The sequence below is a fragment of the Anarhichas minor genome, unplaced genomic scaffold (assembly GCF_050575085.1).
Source record: "Anarhichas minor isolate MPS153535 unplaced genomic scaffold, ASM5057508v1 ptg000014l, whole genome shotgun sequence".
In the NCBI taxonomy this organism is placed as follows: domain Eukaryota; kingdom Metazoa; phylum Chordata; class Actinopteri; order Perciformes; family Anarhichadidae; genus Anarhichas; species Anarhichas minor.
In genome coordinates, this window is record NW_027466460.1 from 11,160,577 (window position 1) to 11,180,951 (window position 20,375).

Here is a 20,375-nt window from a genome sequence, read left to right on the forward strand (position 1 = left end):
TGTGTCTTTTATTTGATTTCCTTGAAATCAGAACATAATATGTGTTAATTCCCTCTTCTCCTTCCTGAAGAGGGATGTTCCTCGACACCATCCTTCCATCCAGAGATGACAACGGAGTCCGGCCAGCTATTGGCCAGCGAACCAGGCTCAGTAAAGGAGACATTGCACAGGCAAGGAAGCTGTATAGATGTCCAGGTAAGTACTGATATATTTACTATGAGACCACAGTGTGTGTGTGAGTGTGTGTGTGTCATTCTAGCTCGGAAACAAAGCAAAACATGACCTCTGTTTATCTGCTCGCATCTTTGGCGTAAAAATGTCCCCGCCATTCTCCAAGGCACAGAGGTGAAGTTGAGTAATTTGTTTTTCCATGTGATGCTTCCCTCTCTGTTTTTTGGGTCTCACACACATCACACACACTCTTCCCATCAGTTCTTGCGCACAACAGTGTTGTTTGGGACGTCCCTCTGGTCACGGTTGCACGGTTCTTACGAGATCTGGATCTGCTCCCAAGCCGAGCTGTGCTGTAATGTCGCAACGGTTGTTGATTGCAAATGCTGCCATCCCTTTTTGGCCCACACACACACACACACACACATCCCCAGGACAGGTTCACGCTTTAGGTCACACACAATGTACTGTATCTGAGACAAACAGATGAAATAATATTTGTTGCCATTCTGTTTCATAGTGCTTTTGTATTCTGTATTTATTTATTTAGACAAATTTTGTTCTGGTAAAATCCAATTCATCTGACAACATGCAAGTATAGCATTTATTTTATTCGGTAATGTTAATAACTCCACATATATTACAGGATATGTGTCGTTCTACTAAATTAATTTTGATACTGGGGCGAGAACAAGACTGTGTTTGCGTGTCCCAGCTAGAAATAGATACAACTTCAACCTTATAAGGTCATAAGTGATACCATATTCACTGACAGATGAACAGAGCCCCAGGGCATTGTGGGGGAAAACAGCATGCATGATGGGATAGGAGGGGCACATTTGGCTAACCTCCTTTTGAGAGGGAACAACGGCATTAAACTCAGAATGAAGGAGAAAGAGAGCAATATTGTCTTGATCATTTTCCATGAATTCCCATCCAGCTGTAACATTTCTCTTTTCTTGTCTATATTTTGATGAATTCAAAGTATGTCAGCCTTGTTCACTTACAGTAAATGACTCTGTTTAATTCTGCTAAATTGTGACCAGTTAATGACTGTGGTCGGACCCCACATGTATACAAAAATAAACATACTGCAGACTCCAACATGCCAAACCGAAACAAGCCAAACATGAAACACGAGTTTGTTTGGGACGGTAATTTTTATTTCCTTTACTGTTTTCCCAATCCGAAATACACATCTAACTGTTTCCATATGGACAGATCAGATGTTATAGAATGAGGCTTTTGTTTCGTCAAAAATGTCTGTCGTATGTATATTTTGTTAATTAGCAGTAAAAGATTGAGAATAATAATAGCAATGAGAGTCATGTGTTCTTAAGCAATGTACTAACCACAAGTATTGGTACACAGCTGAAAGGATTACTCATAACAGCAGGACTCACCACGAAAATGTAACTCCATCTGTGTGTGTGTGTCTGTGTGTGTGTGTGTCTGTGTGTGTGTGTGTGTCTGTTGCAGCGTGCGGAGAGACTCTCCAAGAGTCAACGGGCAACTTCTCGTCTCCTGGTTACCCCAACGGATACCCTTCTTACACACACTGTGTCTGGAGAATATCTGTTACACCCGGAGAAAAGGTGCACACGCACACACACACACACACACACACACACACTCAGTAGCACCCTGCGGTGCAGTGAATGTACATGCACTAACAATAAGAGACTGCTGACAGAATGATGATGTCCTCACAATAAAGGAACACTCTTCCTCTCTTCCGCCTCTCCTCGTCTGGTCTCCGAGGTTCAAGCGTCTGTATCAAATATGTTATAAATATTTACTTTCGTTCCTCCAGATTGTTCTTAACTTCACCACCATGGATCTGTATAAAAGCAGTCTGTGTTGGTACGACTACATTGAGGTTCGGGATGGATACTGGAGGAAAGCTCCACTGCTCGGTAAGATCAAGGGACAGTCAGCCAGAGGAGCACTGGTTACCTTTTCATAAACTGGCTTTTCTTATTCGCTTTCATTAGCGTTTTAATTCTGCTGAAATCACAAACTGAAATCCCCTCACATGATTGATGCTGTGACTGTAAAGCCACGTTCAGACTGACAATAGCACTATATAAAAATATATGTATGTGTTGTCATCATGTTTTTCTTTTTTGAGATTTCCTTTTTATTTAGAAAAGTTAATATTGCAGTATACAATTTATTTTGATATTTTCCAGTTTTTTTATATACGTTAATATATGCACATACACAGAAAGAGGCATTTAAAAGTCCTCAGTATAAATTTCAGTCCTCAACCTTCTCTTCCAGGAGAATATATCCATGTGTACCCTTCCTTATATACTGGTTTACACTCATCTACACACACAAACGCATCTATATTCACCTTCATATCCACATGTATACAGCCTACATACAAGAAATGTGTCATGATCCGAAGCATACCACATCTTTTGTCAAACGTGGTGGAGGCTGTGTTATGACATGGGCATGTATGGAACTGGGTCACTGGTGTTTATCGTTGATGTCACAGCTGATGAGTTTTGAGGTATTTCGGGCTAAAATATCTGCTCAGATTCAGCCAAATGCTGAAAAACTGATTGGGCGGCGCTTCACAGTGCAAATGGATAATGACCCAAAGCATACTGGGAAAACAACCCAAGAGCTTCTCAAGGCAAAGAAATGGAATATTCTTCAATGGCCAAGTCACTCACCTGATCTTAACCCAATTGAGCATGTTTGTCATTTACTTAAGATAAAACTGAAGGCAGAAAGCCCTACAAACAAGCAGCAGCTGAAGGAGGCTGCAGTAAAAGGCCTGGCAAAGCATCTCAAGGGAGGAAACTCAGCGTTTGGTGATGTCTATGGGTGACAGACTTCAGGCAATTATTGACTGCAAAGGATTTTCCTCCAAGTATTAAAAATTATCATTATATCCACAATTATGTTAGTTTGTCCAATTACTTCTGAACCTCTGAAAATGTGGGGGACTGTGTAAAATGGTGGTAATTCCTAAACAGTTAATGTGATATTTTTGTTATATCCATTGAATTAAAGCTAAAAGTCTACACTTCCAGCACATATTGACTGCTTCATTTCAAATCCATTGCGGCCGTGTAAAGAGGCAAAATTTGAAAAATGGTGTCACAGTCCAAATACTTATGGCCCTGACTGTACCGATGTGTACTTCTACTTCAATCTGTCAGCATTTTGTTGTGGTTAACTTTCAGACATATGTCCAAGAGTCCAAGTTTAGGGGTATTTGAGTCTTAAATACTGTACTTATTAATGTTTTGTGAATGACATTCCAATATAAACTCAGTTTGAGACTCCCAAAACATATGAGAATGATTTGCCTCCATTGAGCCACATTGTCTCCAGCACATCAAAGTCGTATTCTTGTGTTTTTCCTGGTGTGGGGTCTTAAATATCTTGTAATATTTTTCAAGCAGTCTTCTCTCCAATTCATGGAGTTTCACATCACATTTCAAAGGCTATATTTCATCAACAATCATTGGACAGTACAAGTTATGATTGTGACATAGTTTGTTTTTATGTGTGTGTGTTTTTAACAGGCAGGTTTTGTGGAGATAAAGTTCCTGAAGTCTTGATCTCCACTGACAGCAGGATGTGGATTGAGTTTCGCAGCAGCAGCAACTGGGTGGGGAAAGGCTTCGCTGCCATTTATGAAGGTAACTCTTCTACCTTAGAAACATGTGTGTTCACATAAATAATTACGTATAAATACACAGATTTTAAACCCACTCCACATGATGAGGTTTCAAATTTAAAAAATGACTGACTTTTGTGAGAAGTTTGCCTTATTCATACCTACATGTGTTCAGGTGTTGTTGGCCTGTGCACTTAATGCTAATCTGTCCAGTTTGTCTCTCTCTCTCTCTCTCTCTCTCTCTCTCTCTCTCTCTCTTTCTGTCCGTCTGTCTCTCCTGTGCAGCGATCTGTGGAGGGGAAATCACCAAGGACTCAGGACAGATTCAGTCCCCCAACTACCCTGATGACTACAGACCATCCAAAGAGTGTGTGTGGAGGATCACTGTGTCTGAGGGATACAACGTCGGGCTCAGCTTCCAGGCCTTCGAGGTGAGTCACTCCGTGCGTGTGTGTGATCATCTTTGTGTGTGTGCTTCTCTCTCTCTCTTCCTCCCCCTCCATGTGTGTGTGTGTGTGCTCAGGAATGTCTGGGTCAGATTTCACGCTCGTATAACTGCGAGGAAGTTAATAATGTTAGTGGTGCATGTGTTGTGTGTGAGTGTATAGAGCCACAGAGCCGTAAAAATGTCAGTGTGCTAAAGGACTCAATCTGACCCAAACCTCACTTCACTCTTGTAAGGTCAAAGTTCACCGTTACACAGGAGCAAAGATCAACCTCATTTTTCTTGAATGAAACTACACACATAAGACCGAGGTTTTAAGAAGATTACATTTTCCTTATGATACCAGCTATTTGATGGTGACAGGATGGATGTTGATATTCACAGCAGTGTCGTGTATCTCGCTCTGTGTGTGTGTGTGTGTGTGTGTGTGTGTGTGTGAACCTGCATGGATGTTTTCGCAGATTGAGAGGCACGACAGCTGCGCTTACGACTACCTGGAGGTTCGAGATGGCCCCCTGGAGACGAGCGCTCTGATTGGTCGATTTTGCGGCTACGACAAACCTGAAGACATGCGCTCCACCTCGCACACACTGTGGATGAAGTTCGTCTCAGACGGGACGGTTAACAAGGCCGGCTTTGCTGCTAACTTCTTCAAAGGTGTGTGTGTGCGCGGAGGTTGATTGTGTTTTCTCCCACGGCATTTCAGCAAGAGCATTCTTAATGTGTGTGAAAATAAATGTGCGCTGACGTGTGTGTTTTTCAGAGGAGGATGAGTGTGCCAAGCCAGACAATGGAGGATGTGAACAGAGGTGTGTAAACACTCTCGGCAGTTTCAAGTGTGCCTGTGATCCGGGCTACGAACTAGCTCCTGACAAGAAGAGCTGTGAAGGTAACTGTATATGTGTGTGTGTGTGTGTGTGTGTGTGTGAGAGATGCTAAACTCATGTTTGTATGTGCATTTCTTTGTATGCTACTGTGTGTTTCTACAGTCTCACAAAAAAAACATCCGAACCGCCTCCATCAACAGGAAAAAACATCTTCCTGACACAAAGCCACATTCCTTGTTGCTCCAATGCCACAAATGCTGTGAAGGTCCTTTAATCCCACAAAATAGATTAACTACCCGTAGTGACCCACATACTGAAACAACGGAACAAACCACTTCTGAGGCAGAGAGAAAAAGCTATGCTGGTGAAATATCCAAATTGTGGTTTTGCTGTATTTCTTTGGAAAGCAGTAGTTACTTTGGCAGGGATTTAATGTGTGGAAAAAAATCATACAGAAAGTGTAATAATATATATTAAACATCTGTAGGCTGTTACAGTGATGTTTAGGCTCATTTCACCATGTCCACCTCCAATTTAAGAACAACAGCAATAAATATGGTCAGGAGGATTAACGGGCAACGCAGGAATTGAGTTGTGGTCTGAGGAAAATGCTGTTGTGAACTGTACAGGTATTATAGCTTTAGGTCACGAGACCTACTTAAAATGAGCAAACATCAGTAGTAATGACTTTCCATACACATTACACTTTTCCTCTTGAGCTGAATCTGGTGGCAGAAACTCTTCTGGGACTAAAATAGATGCAGTATACAAGTCTGCAAAGCCTCCTCATTGAATAAAACCAACCACTCAAACTCCTAACGATAGCTCTGTATCTTTACTGCCGGTGCAGCCTGGAGCACAATAATTCACAACTTTAAAAAGCAGTGCATTTGAAATCTAAATTGTCAAAAAACAACTGACTTAGCATTGATTCACCACAGCCACCATGATGTAAAACAGCTCAAAACTCCTTTTTCTATGATTTCTTTCCTTGTGGCTTGTGAAACATGTAAACACATATATAATTGCCTAGGCGTGTGTGTTCATGTCTAAATTATTGTTTGTGTGTGTGTACAGCGGCATGCGGCGGTCTCCTCTCTAAGTTGAACGGGACCATCAGCACTCCCGGTTGGCCGAAAGAGTATCCGCCCAACAAGAATTGTGTGTGGCAGGTGGTCGCTCCCACTCAGTACCGCATCTCCATGCAGTTTGAGGCCTTCGAGCTGGAGGGAAATGAGGTGTGTTGTCTTTTAATAACAGGGAGATGCTAAGCATAGCAGAAAATGTGTTGATGCTTGTTACAAGAGCCTTATTTGTGTGTTTAGGTGTGTAAATACGACTTTGTGGAGGTGCGCAGCGGCCTTTCATCCGACTCTAAGCTGCATGGTAAATACTGCGGCACCGAGGTCCCTGAGGTCATCACCTCTCAGTATAACAACATGAGGATTGAGTTCAAATCTGACAACACGGTCTCCAAGAAAGGCTTCAAGGCTCACTTCTTCTCAGGTAGGATACATGTGTTAAACCTGTGTGTGTGTGTGTGTGTGTGTGTGTGTGTGTTTGTCGGGGGTGGGCATAGCAGTGTATTTTGTTTCGTACATACAGATGAAGAAGTTAAATATGGTGTAGGAGCAGGTTGAGAAGCTTTCCATGTCCCTTGTATGAAGCTTGAAAAATAATCCACCAGCACATTTTCTGCATTTCTCCGCTCATCTGATATCAGTGACGGGCAGAAATTTCTATGGGTTGATATTAATTTATAATTGAATCAGCTACTGATGACACATCGAGTGGTGTCTCATTTCCTAGGTAGAGACTTCAAACCCTACCCCTTGTGGCTTTGTTCTTTAAGGGCCACTACTCCTTCAAGGGCGCTCCAAAACTAGGGGTAGGGCCAAGGGAAGGGAATTAGGATCGGGCCCAAAATGTAGTTAAGATTAGAAAAAAATCACTGTCATGGTTAAATATCAAAAAACAATTAAAGCTAACTGATGGTGTAAGATGGAAACCAGGGTCTTTACCTGGCCATTTAACCCCCCCACCTACTACCTCCGTACCTTTACTTTTTACTGTGCTACATCAACGCCACACACATTTCTTCCATTCCTGATTCCTGATCGGCCCACCTCCATTGTGTGTTCATTTGTGTGTGTGTCTGCTTGCACGGTTTTAGTATGTGTGGAATCATCCATCTGTCATGCGTTACACCCTCTCTGTTCCTCTGTCTGTCTACATGTGTCTGTCTGTCATGCTGTGTCTCCTGAGCCTCCGCCGGCTCTCAGGCCTCCTGCACACATCACCCTGCGCTCTGCCCTCTCTCCCTCAGACAGTCTGGCTCTGTGTCAAGAGCGTATGATTGTGTTTGAGTCATGCCAGGACATTAGGCGCAGCCGCTCTCCCACCCGTGGCCATTTCAACAACAAGCTGGCAACCTCACCAAAGGTCAGAGGTAACATGACCTCACAATCGGAATCTCTGATTGGCTCTGGTCTCTCCTGTGATGAGAGAATGGATGGATCCCGTCTTAATGGCAGGGATCATCGTTTGAATCCATTCTCCTCCAGAGGGAAACATGTGCTTTGTCCCAATTTAATATTAGTACAACACAATACAATATTAACATTTAGCCACTTTAGCATTCCATGCAAACTGCCATTAAAAACGTATAAGTAACATTGTTATTGAAGCTTTGTTTTACGCTTATAAAAAATGTAGTCTTATTTTATTTGACTTTGCAAGTGTGAGATATAGGTGTGTCTATATTTTTATACTGGTTAGACATAGATATTTTCAAACTGCAGCTGCAATTGCCAGTTGCAAATGATTACATTTTTATTGTCTGATGTGTTCTAGAAATGTCACAACTGCCCACTACTTATTTATATTTCAAATTCAATTTAGTTTTAATTTGTTGGAGATGTGAGAAGGTGCTTCTTTTCTGTTGTGCATTGCATCATATGACATCATCATCATCAGTACCACACTCAAAAAATATATATATTCAGTGAATATAAAACGTATGCATGTCTTAATTTTGTTGCTTTCCAAGCATGAACACACTACATACTGGAAAGAGTTTGGACGTAGTATTGAATTGGGACACAGCTATGATTCCCCACTAAAAACAAAACAAATATCCTCTACTCGCTGGGATAAATTTGTTGAATTTCAATTCTATTTAACAATTTTAGGAAGTTCTCCTGAAGAAAAATCTCTTTTCATACTCTCTCATAACTTAAAACAGAAATGGCAAAACTGATCCAAAAAAGCCTCCTCCTCCGTCAGAGGAAGCAAAGCTGTCATTTGGATGAGCTCATCAAAATGAAACTACCTCCAGAACACCTGGAAGTTAAAGTGCTCAGTGGAGAGTTGCTTCAAAGGGAAATTACTTACTCAGATATCGATAATTTGTGTGTGTGTGTGTGTGTGTGTGTTAAAAGTTGCCGCGTGAGTCTCTTTGCTATTGTCAGAAGCTTTTGGTTGGCAAAGATCCAGCGGCTTTCGGGAGGTCCCTCCGGCCTACCACACACTACTAATCCATGTGAGAGTGCACGTGTGGTGAGTGTGCACGCGTGTGTGTGTGTGTGTGTGTGCGTGTGGACATTGTGTGCTTAACCTGAAGAAAGCCACAATGCACACTGTGTAACATCTACCGCAAAGCTTCTTAGCCCGTGTTAGGGTGAGACTGAGCCCACAATAGCACCGTAATACCACATCAGACACAGACAAACACACAGACTCACCGGGAGAGGAGGATTTAGTGGTTTCATTAAAAGCAGATCTAGTTTGATTTGCAAGGTCTTGAGTTGAGGTGAGACTCGCCGTCTGTGTCTAATCTCACATCTCTTTATAGGAATCTGTCTCTCACTCCCAGTCACAAACACGCTCTGCTCTATTTCCCACACTCACATGCTCTGTCTTCCTGCGCAGTCATCTGTAGATCCCCACATCTCTGTCTCTGACACCATCACTGTTGTCAACATGGCAGCCCCACACAGAGCGAGTCTTTCCCGCTTCCACCTCCACCATGTGAGCTTTCAGTGTTCAGCTCCATTAAAATGGGCTTTGTCATCACCCAGTCCCAGTCAAGAGAAGCCGTGTGTTTAGAGGAAGCCACAAATTAGAGGATGAGGGAGAGAAAGCACCTCAGTTGTGTTCTTTGTTCATGTCTTAACGCGTTGACCTCTTAAGCAGCAGCATTCCAGTCAGTGTAAACTCATGCTGTACAGCCAAACATTGTTCAAGTTTACAGACAACTTTATTGCAAGTTTTTTGTCGAGAACTAAATCTCCAAAGATGCCAAATATGGATTTTGGGGAAATGATGCAGAAGTCTTTAGGTTTGAATATTTCATTCACGGTAAAACATATAGCTTCAATGAAGAGGAATGCCAAGCTGATCCAGAATATGTATGATACTGTCAGACAGTGTTGAAGATTATTTTTACAAGCTTAAAGCTATTTAAGGTGAAACAAAGGGGGAAATAAGTTTGTTAAAGGAATTGTTTGACATTTTGGGAAATATACATGTTCACTTTCTTGCCAAGAATTGGATGAGAAGATCAATACCACTGTTAAGTATGCAACTCCAGTCAGCAGTTGGTTAGCTTAGCTTAGCACGACTGAAATGGGAAAAACAGCTAGCCTGGCTCTGTCCAAAGAGTAACAAAATCCATGAAAGAGCAATTCTAAAGCTCACTAATACAACCTTTGTAATGGCTGTACAAAACCCAAAGCAGGCATACCGACTTCCTGTTGTGACCACAAGCAGCAGAGTTTAAATGCTAAGCTAAGCTAACCAGCTGTTGGCTGTAACTTCATATTAAGCAAGCATTAGATAGATCTTCTCATCTAAATCTGCAAAAAGAAAATTAGGCATCAAGTTGTTCTTTTTAAGTTCTCTTTAATTGTATCGGTTTTAACTATTTTAATTTAAATCCTAAAACAGCTCCTTTGCCTTGCTGTACCAACATCACTGTATCGCCATCATAGAAATACGAGCCATGCCAACAAAGGTATTAATTAGCACAAAAAAATGAATGATAATAATAACTGTAATAGTTGATTTCATGTAAGGCAACCATTTAATATACAGTAGTAAGTACTCTCAAGAAAATCAGTTATCCTTGTTTGTATGCAAATGTGTGGAGAAAAATGCTTCAAAATCAAATCAGTTTATTCATGGGGGGAATTTGTGGACTACATTTAGGTGTCACCATTTAGGTGTCACCCTACCATGTACAGCGTTGGTGAACGTATACACCACAGAGAAGTAGGTCTCCAGTAGCTTTCCAAAATAACGACGTGAGGCTCACAACATCCAAACGTGATGACAGAAGCTCTCGTCACATTTTTACAGTTTCCTCAGTTGGCTGAGTGAACACATGATTTAACAATGGTTGTCTGGCCCGAAGAGAGCACAGCTGATCTAAAAAAAAAAAAAACAGCTGTTACTGTCAGAGGCGTTTCAGAGACGAGGCCTGACCACAAACCATAACCATAACCATGAAGCCCAAGAGCAGCACAAAGATAGTTTTACAGGCCAACAAAACAACAAGACATACACTAACTAACTTAACCATTTATAGTTGTCTGCTTTTGCAGTTTAACTTCTGTTTAACTTCTGTTAATGCTTTCTTTTATTACACCTTAATTTCTCCGAACCTTTCTTTTGGAAATCTTTAGATTGAGTAATTATTTCAAAATGATTCTTCTCTTAACAATATTTAAAGCTGTCATGGCTCCACAGTACTTAATTCACACATTGCTAAGCTCCTGTCCCCCTCAGCTACTGCTGCTACACCTGTCAAGCTTTCCATTCTAGCATGGCACATACGCATTTGAAAAAGTTCAATTGTTAGCATATCAACATCAGCATCAACTTAACTAAAACTCTCGCTTTAAAACAAGATGTATATAAATATGTATTTGATGACTACGTGCATGATGATGTCCCGGACAAAGAGTCAGCATCCTCACAACCTGTAGAAGATAGAGGTGCAGCATTGTTTGTTGCAAGCATCATTGAGATTTATTATGCTTTATTGTTTCTTGTAAAACGTATATTTCACGTTTACAAGAGAAAGGCCAGTGAGGATTTGGATTAGCCAATGACTTTGGCAAAAGTGACGCTATTTTACGTAATGGAGTGTAAACTTCCCAAAATCCAATTATGTGCAGGACAGAGCCGCTAACACTCTGATATACAGTCGTAGTATACAGGACCAGTTTTCACAAAATGGGTTATATCAAAGAGTGGGTGTGTCAGTACTTTTTACAGTACAGTACATAAGCCCACAAAATGATGTAGATAACTAATGAAAGGGAAAAAACGCTCAATTACGTAGTTATGTACTAAGCTAGTCAAGCGGGCATGCTAATGTTCGCAGCTTATTTTAGAGCAGATAAGCACAAAGTTGAACTCATTCATTACATATTTGCTCTCATGCTTTTGGTTCAAGTGAAAAAATCCCAAACTTGACAGTAAAGCTGTTTTGGGAACCAATTGTGCATTGACCATTTCTCTTGGCTTTAACTCTTTACAGGTGAATTATGAACAGTATCTTGCAGTCTTACAGCTAATTTGGGTGCTCATGTTTGCCTACCAGGATTGCTGGATATAAATGTTCATGTTTCTCTTCATTTGTCACTTTCTCTTGTAAGTACTGAACCCTTTTTAACTTGTTTGAGTTCCGTCTAGTCTTCTCTTTATATCACTGTTTGTTCCTCCATCTCTGCTGTCCTCCTGTACTGCTTTTCCTTTTCAAAAACCCTCCTCCCCTTCCTTAGGCTCTCATCTTTTCACTCCTCCCCCCTGCTTGACCTCTTGCTTCCCTCCACCCTCCATCTTTTTTGCTGTTCCCACATGAATGATGTGTTGCATGTGTATCTCTCACAGACAAAGATGAATGCAGCAAGGACAACGGCGGCTGCCAGCACGAGTGCATCAACACAGTGGGCTCTTACGTTTGTCAGTGTCGCCATGGCTTTGTGCTGCATGAGAACAAACATGACTGTAAGGAAGGTGGGTTTCACGTTCATTCACATCAGCACACACACTGGCATAAAAGCATCGGAGTGCATATGCACGTGCTGCCACATTCACACAAGCATGTGCTCATTCACAAGAGCAGCCATCGTCCATCATACGACCCTTCCTTTGTTTACCCACATCAGAGTCCACAGGACAACAGACTGGTCGTTTCCATCTGAGGACAGTGTTTTCTTTACATACGTTTCCACAGTTGGTGCCTGCAAGCAGAGCTGTTGACGTCGGCATGTGTCACATTAGGTTACAGAGGTGAAGACTAGAGTCGTGACCACTGAGACTGGACTTGGACTTGCACTAAAGCACTTGAGACTCACTCGTAAAGACTCAAGACTTGACTTGTCTCAAATGACTTGAGACTGGACTTGCACTTGTCTCATATGACTTGCTTGACTTGGACTAGCCTTAAAGGGCTTGAGACTTAAAGACTTGTCTTGACTTGTCTCAAATGACTTGAGACTGGACATGAACTTGTCTCAGAAGACTTAAAAACAGCTCTGCCTGCAAGTCACTAAAGCTGTTTGTGTGTGAGAAACAGACTTACAGAGAGGGAAGAAGGTTTCAGTTTGACAGAAAACATTATTTATTAGAAGCTATTAGCAAATTCCTCTGCAAATCACACACACATGCGCACACACACACAACACACACCCCACTTTTGAATTGACATATTATACTCGTCTCTTTGAAGTTGAACTTTTGAACGTGTGCACACACACCACATCAACGCACACATACTCGCCTCACTAAAGGCTCCCTGTGCTGCTCATAAAAACACTCGTGTTTCAAACATCTGGGAGCTTAAAAGCTTTGTATGTAGCGCTGTCTTCCTGTGCGTATATGTGTGTGTGTTTACGTGTGCATTAGACCAGCCTGAGCTGGTAACCTTGCAGAGTCATGTAAATCCATATTCCCATCACACAGTTTGTGTCCGTGTGTGTGTGTGTGTGGTTACATGCATACATATAGTATTGTCCGTGTGAAAGTTTCAACATCACATTTTAGTAATAGTAGTCACCTGACAGAAGTGTTTGACACTATGAGACACCAGCCTTTTTTATGAAAGGAAGACAACTGGTAAACTTGAAGCTGTTGGTTTATTTACTTGAATACTGGTAATATTATGATGCTGTGGCATTATAAACTACTCCTGTTAATGTGAAAAGAGTTTCCTATGTCGGACAACTCAGTTATTATTGTCAGAGCTTAAATCTGTGTTTTGTAAGTAACTAAATTGTTTAAAGGTGTGAGGGTCTTCTGTAACAATAGTGTGTATGACGTCTATATTCAATACTTTGCATGTTAGAAGACTCTCCTTCATTTACATTGATCTTGTGAATTCATCCATCTCATTCTGTACCTGGGTTCAGTTTGTCTGACTAAATAAAAAATGTCACTCTGGAATACATGTTGTCTTGTGCATGCCTCCTGCCTCCCATCACCTTCATTAAAGCCGTTCATTTAACTCACACACACACACACACACACACACACACACTGTGACTGTGAGGGCTGCCTTCATAGCTTTTGTTGCATTTTTTTTTTTACTGAAACGTTCCAGGAGGAAAGCAGTCACAGTTATTAGCATGCTGCAATATTTGCCTGCAGCTGACTTGTTATGTAAAGTATTAAGAGTTATATAGTTAGTCAGTTTTCAGCAAATTATGCTCTTATTTTTTGGCAGTGCAGAGCTTAAGAGTAACTAACAAAGTAATAACAGAACAGTTGAATACAGATGAAAAATAGGCTTTGGGCTAACTCTGGCATATTTACAGCAATATTTATTAATGTGCACTGTCCCTGTTAAATAGACTCATAAATACATAAATAAAATTGACTTCTGAGTAACAGTTTCTGTAACATTAAAAAGAAGCAGTGTCGGCAAAGCTGCAGATCCCAGAGATATGTTGTCTTCCTTGACTTGAACTTGTTTAAAATAACTTTGGACGCAAATTAAATTGCTTGAAAACAGCACTGGTCACTATAGATCTGTTCACTGAGTGTCTGTAAGACTTGAGACTCACTGTCAAAGACTGGAGACTTGACTTGGACTTTCCCGAAAGACGCAGCACAAACAGACCGCACCACTGAGTAACCTCAAGGTGAGCAAAGCTTCACATTACAGAGTTTTTTTAATTTTAATTCTTAACAGAAACTAAGTTTTGTTTCTTTGGAGAAAACCCCAGCCAGAGATGTAGTGTTCAATTGGGTTGAGATCTGGTGACTGTGAAGGCTAAATTGTGTGACTCGCATAATCTTTCCCGTACAATGTGTGGAAGCATCTTGATTCATTACGTGTTTCCATCTCCGCATCTCTTCCTTGTCTTTGTTCCTTATTTCTGAACTCATCCAGAATGGATCCTGGATCTTAAAAATAATTTGATTGAAACTGCTGGATGCATTAACAATCTCGCACAAGTCTTGTATGTGTGAGGAACAGAATTGAATGCTCAGTAATCGGATGTTTAGACAGCAGTAAGTGCTGTTTTGGTTAAAACTATAAGCAGTGTAACTATAAGCACAAGAAAATGACCCTTTCTCCTAATTAGATCCATCCTACGGGCTTTTGCTTCTATAAATACAAATTCGAAGTTCAAATGTCATCCAGGATAATAACCTCAATTTCACCTGTACGTATTGTAGGTAATGTGTGACTTTTCCTACTACTAATAGAGATACTCCATCCAGACAAAGTGTGCTTGTTTAAAGCATGCGTGCATGCATCCATGTGAAATCCACACTGAACTTGTCATCAGGATGTGTTCCTTTGAAATCTTTTCTCTCTCTTTCGGTTCTCTTGTTTCTCTCCTTCCTGTTCCCTTTCCATTTCCTCTGACCTTTTCCTGTGCAGCTATGATTTTAACTTCCTCTCTGTGTGTGTGCTTGTGTGTTTCTGTGTGTGTGTGTTCAGCTGAGTGTGAGCATAAGATCCACAGCCCCAGTGGGACCCTGAGCAGCCCTAACTGGCCAGACAAGTATCCCAGCCGTAAGGAGTGCACCTGGGACATCACAGCCACGCCAGGACACCGAGTCAAGATAGTAAGTGTGTTAAAATCGAGAAGACTTCGAGGGCTTGTGAAGCCTCTTTAAACCCTTTACTTTAGCATTATTGTCCAGAACAATGCATTATTCTGTCTGTGGGGTCATATCTTATGTTAAACCCTCAGGCTGCCCTCCCCCCCATCTTTCTCTATGATCTCTCCTCCCATGTTCCACTTATGAAACCCAAATGTGAACGGTGGAGAAAGTGCACGTTTGTATATTCGGGCTAACTGCAAGCGTGTGCTCATGCGTTAGAAAGAGGCCTTGGGCAGTGGCCATCTGTGTCCTTGTGGCTTTCTGCGTGTGTGTGTGTGTGTGTGTGTGTGTGTGTGTGTGTGTGTGTGTGTGCATGTGTGCATGCCTGCATGCTCACACACACATGCATTTGTGCATGTAAGCATTGATGTGTCACCACAAATAGTCATCTCCACATTTTTCGAGTTACTGCAGCTAGATATTTAGGAATAAACCACAGACATTGTTATTCTCTGCCGTATGCATCTTGGATTGAAGATAGCCGAGGCTGAACGTATAAAGTGTGATGTGTGCGTGGTTATTTGTCCAGTAAGAGACACAGAGAGAGAGAGAGAGAAAGGAGAGGAGATGATGTGACGGAAGACAAATGGCGTTCAGATAACAGTGTTAGCTTTGATGCAGATGGAGTTTCTCCTGACTCAGGTGGATTCACAGAAGATGCTTAACACTGTTTGCAAGAGGTGATTGAGTGGTCTAGACACGCATTCATAGTCTAACCGTGACGTAAACGTAAACATTGTGACTCTTCAGGTTATTGCATTGCTAGCGTTTGGATCAGGACAGAAAATGCATCAGTGGCGACATGCTAACCTTACTTCACATCCTGATATATATCGCTGCCACTGTTCAATTGGTTCTTGCCAACAAGTAACATTAATTTCTGAGGATGCATGCAAACAGGAACATTATATGTGTAGTTAAAAGTATTAACTATCGATTAACCATTTTATCTATAAAACATAAGAAAGTATGGAAGAATTTAAACTCACAATTCAATAAAGCCAGAGGCTACGTCTTCAAACTGCATGTTTTGTTCGATCAGCGGTCCAAAACCTAAAGATATTCAGTTTATCATCACAAAACACAAAGAAAATGTGCAAATCACCATTTAATTCTTACATATTTTGACTATTAATTTTCAGTCAATGAATCCGCTGATCTAAAATGCATGTGTATCTTGATCCTGCAATGCAAATTGGTCCTTGCAAAGATACAGGAGCACATGCCCACATTCACACAGATAATCCTCCTAAAATCCACTCATGTTCCTCATGCAAATAGTGTCGCACAGAAACAGTAGTTTTTGCACCTATTTTTAATGTGTGAATACATGGGATTTTCATGCAAATTGGGAAATTTGTTTGTGTGTGTGTTGAGATTGTGCTCTCTGTTTCCATCGTAATGACATCTCAGTGAGATATATTTAATGCCAGGAATATGAGCATAGACGTGAAGGTCATTCTATTATTTGCCTCTTCAGTCTCTGTCGGTCACACAAACTTCTCGTGGGAGTAGAGAACAGATCCCCAAACCAGTGTCTCACCCGAGCTACAGTTAGACACATCTGGAAGCCATCACGACCCCCAGAATCAAACACTTCCCCTCTCAGTAACGACATCCTCACATCAGCCCACCTTCGCCCCTCTCTCTCCTCTCGCCTGGTTGGTTCAAAACCAATGCGGTGCGGTGCTTGTGGTGGCGTGATGGAGCACGGCTCAGGAGACGATCAGAGAAGTGTGTGTGTCTGTGTGGGAGAGAGGCCTGCAAGGTGTTATGACTCAGCTCACGGTGACTTGATTCGATTAGGAATCGTGACACTGTGTACAATGTACATGCATGCCAGTGTGCAAGCAATGTGTAGGCAAAGAGGCAGGGAGGCAGGCAGTCTGTTCTGAAGATATGTCAAAGAATATGAAATGCAAATATATTTATATTGGCTTGAAAGAGTTTTAAAGGGGTGTGACACTGACTGAAGAGCCTTAGAAATACTCATAGCCTTCTCAGCATCTCGACCAAAGGTGCGTTATTGGTGACATTTGGGTTACTTTGGTTAAAGCAGGTTTAATATTTTTTTTTGTATAATAACAATAGATCACATGACTGTGTGTTCCTTTATAGCAACTTTCAGCTCATTGTTTTGGTTTCTGGTCCTAACTTTACTGTCACCGTTGACATTTGTTTGTTTTTGGCCAAAATAGACCAATATTTCCGGATGAAACGCTGTAAAAGAAAATCGCTGTGCACTACCTTCACAGCACCAAGCTACTAACTGGTGACTAAAGTGGAGCATAAAAAAAAACTGATATTTCTCAGGACTTGATGGAGACCAAAAGAGAGCTAAAATAAGAGCTAATAATGGCCAGGAAATGACTCACACAGTTTAATGAAGGCTCTAACAAAGTATACACTCTTGTCATTAGTCTCTGTCTAATTCCCTTCTGAACGACGTTCATTGTCGTTGCTGTCTGACATTATGCACTGTTCTGAAGCTATGCATACGTGTATATACTGTAGGACATAGATTTGTGGTTTTGTTCTAATTCCTGTTAACAAATATGAACATCACCAAGTGCAAGTTTATCTCAATATAAAAATATCTTAGGCTGCTTACTATTGGCTTCCTCTCTTCAAAGACTCAGCCACATTTTAAGAACAAACAAATGTATGTTTTTAAATCTGAAGTGTCAGAAAAATTGTAAAATGCCTTTCTAGAAACAGTGTCCTGTTGATTTTCGGATAATCTAGGGACATCAGCTTGAAAACTTTTCACTGGTAATACTTTCTAACAAGGAAATAGTCCCTATGAAACTGTGAGCAGGGAGGTCAAACGTTAGTCTTTCAGCACTCTCTCACATCACACCCAGCAGTCTCTCATCCTCTCTGCTTCTGCCTCTCCAGGCCTTCAATGAGTTTGAGATCGAGCAGCATCAGGAATGTGCATATGACCACCTGGAGGCCTTCGACGGGGACAGTGACACGGCAACCATCTTGGGTCGATTGTGTGGCAGCAAGATCCCGGAGCAGCTGGTCTCCACCGGCAACAAGATGTACCTTCGCTTCATTTCTGACGCCTCAGTACAAAGAAAGGGTTTCCAAGCTACACACTCCACAGGTGTGTGGAAGCGTATTTAAGTGTTTATGTGTGTCAGTGATAATATCTCACTTTATGTGCAACACTGTGTGTGAGTGTGTGTCTGCAAAGAGCATCACTCACAGTCACCAAAGTTGATTTCTCAAGTTTAAATAGATTTTTAAGTTATACTTCCCTCTAGTGGTTCACAACAGCACATGCGAGATGAAAATCATTCACGAAATCTGACAAGAGTTTATTGACTATATTGGACCAAACAAAATCTAACAAATGCCTGATTTATCAGAGTAATATGTCCCTCTTTCCTGATCCTGTGTCTGTGCAGAGTGTGGAGGTCGTCTAAAAGCAGAAGCTCGTCAGAAGAACCTTTACTCTCACTCCCAGTTTGGAGACAACAATTATCCGGGTCACACTGACTGCGAATGGCTGCTGATGGCCGAGCAGGGCTACGGCATCGAGCTGAGCTTCATTACGTTTGAGGTAGAGGAGGAAGCGGACTGTGGTTATGACTACATCGAGCTCTACAACGGGTACGACGCCAACTCACATCGACTCGGCCGCTTCTGCGGTTCAGGGGTAAGATTTTATGTTCTTTTTAAAGGCTCAATTTTCACCTTCGACGTGAAAACTTAGCCAGGTTTAGGGGACTGTTACACCAACAATGAATTGATTTCACTAAGAAGTATTGCTTGTATAACCAAACCCTGAAATATGTTATTCCTCTTTCCTACAGAGCTCCATTGTTGTCCCAAAAACTATATAAAAACACACATTTGATACTGGGGCACATGTTCCTTCATTATAGGCATTGTAATTTATTTGTGTCGATCACACATGCACCATCCTGCTGCTGTAAATACTCAAAACACCTGCATATGAATTTAGTACCCAACAAATGTGCCGTAGAAACTACTGTGTCCATATGAAAATAAAAAACCTAATTATATGTCTGCGAACCGGTTGGGAAGTCAGAAGGTATTGAGAGAGGTTTAGGTCTTTTAATACATAATCAGATAAATATATAGTAACATCAGCCTTATCTTTAACTACAAATAATTTACACTCTGTCCATTTTTGAAAGCATGCTGCACTATTTTAGATGTTTCATATCATTACAGGCAGCCTGACTTGCTTGACTTGTGTACATCACAGTAGACATCAACAGATATTTAAGTTCTTGTACAGTTGATATTGAAAAATAGATTTTTGGGGGTATTGGTACTGAATTCAGGTATTGTGTTGACACCGTGAAAGTAAAACATTCTCCACCTAAATTGTAACTTATGTAAAAATACATTAGCGTTGTCAGCAAAACATGCTTGAAGTATTAAAAATGAAAGTACTCATGTGGAAAAATGGACCCTGTAAGTGATACTCAATACAGTACAAGTACCTCAAATGTGTACTTATTGTAAGTACAGTATTTGTAATTGTACCTTGTTATGTTCCACAAATGAGGATGACACAAGTTTCAAAAGTTTCTAATTGATGTTCATACAGAATTAATGTAAAATTTGCCTTGAAAGTGGGAAAAAACACACCTAAGCTGTAATGTAAAGTATATTAATAATAATAATAATACTATTATATTAAAACCACAGTTATGAACCTCTAAATGTCTGATATGCTTCATGTGTCCCTCCATCTTCCCTTCCTCAGCCCAGGGAGGGCATCTACTCGCCCGGAGGTGCTATGCTGATCCGTTTCCACAGTGACGACACAATCAGCAAGAAGGGCTTCCACATCCGCTACACGAGCACCGAGTTCCAGGAGAGCCTTCACACCAGGAAATGACCTCACACGCAGCCCGTGACCTCTGACCTTTGTGCAGCCCCACGCCACTGTCACCCTGACCTTCACCATGGCAATGAGAAAAGTACAGCCTGTCCCCTCTTCTCTGACCCGACAGACAGACGTGGACGTTTGTGGACGCTCGCCAGCCGCGGGAGGAAGACGACACTTTTATGTGAACATTGGTCTCCCTCTGTGGCTCCACACAGGTCATCGCACTCTTGATACGAGACCGGAAAAACAATGAGACATCCACAAAAGCTTCAACAAACGTGACGACTG

The 20,375-nt window shown here is 41.4% G+C and overlaps 1 protein-coding gene across 1 annotated transcript in view; it reads left to right on the top strand.

Annotated features, from left to right (window-relative positions):
* tll1 (tolloid-like 1) overlaps nt 1-20,096 on the top strand; it is a 39,728-nt gene extending 19,632 nt beyond the window's left edge. The window contains exons 8-21 of the mRNA XM_076091932.1: nt 71-195; nt 1,651-1,766; nt 1,985-2,087; nt 3,720-3,836; nt 4,100-4,245; nt 4,721-4,916; nt 5,023-5,148; nt 6,164-6,324; nt 6,412-6,592; nt 11,984-12,109; nt 15,045-15,172; nt 18,110-18,323; nt 18,628-18,878; nt 19,962-20,096. Coding sequence (XP_075948047.1) covers nt 71-195; nt 1,651-1,766; nt 1,985-2,087; nt 3,720-3,836; nt 4,100-4,245; nt 4,721-4,916; nt 5,023-5,148; nt 6,164-6,324; nt 6,412-6,592; nt 11,984-12,109; nt 15,045-15,172; nt 18,110-18,323; nt 18,628-18,878; nt 19,962-20,096 — 2,125 coding nt within the window. The remainder of the gene's footprint in view (nt 1-70; nt 196-1,650; nt 1,767-1,984; nt 2,088-3,719; nt 3,837-4,099; nt 4,246-4,720; nt 4,917-5,022; nt 5,149-6,163; nt 6,325-6,411; nt 6,593-11,983; nt 12,110-15,044; nt 15,173-18,109; nt 18,324-18,627; nt 18,879-19,961) is intronic.
* The last annotated feature ends 279 nt before the right edge of the window (nt 20,097-20,375 follow it).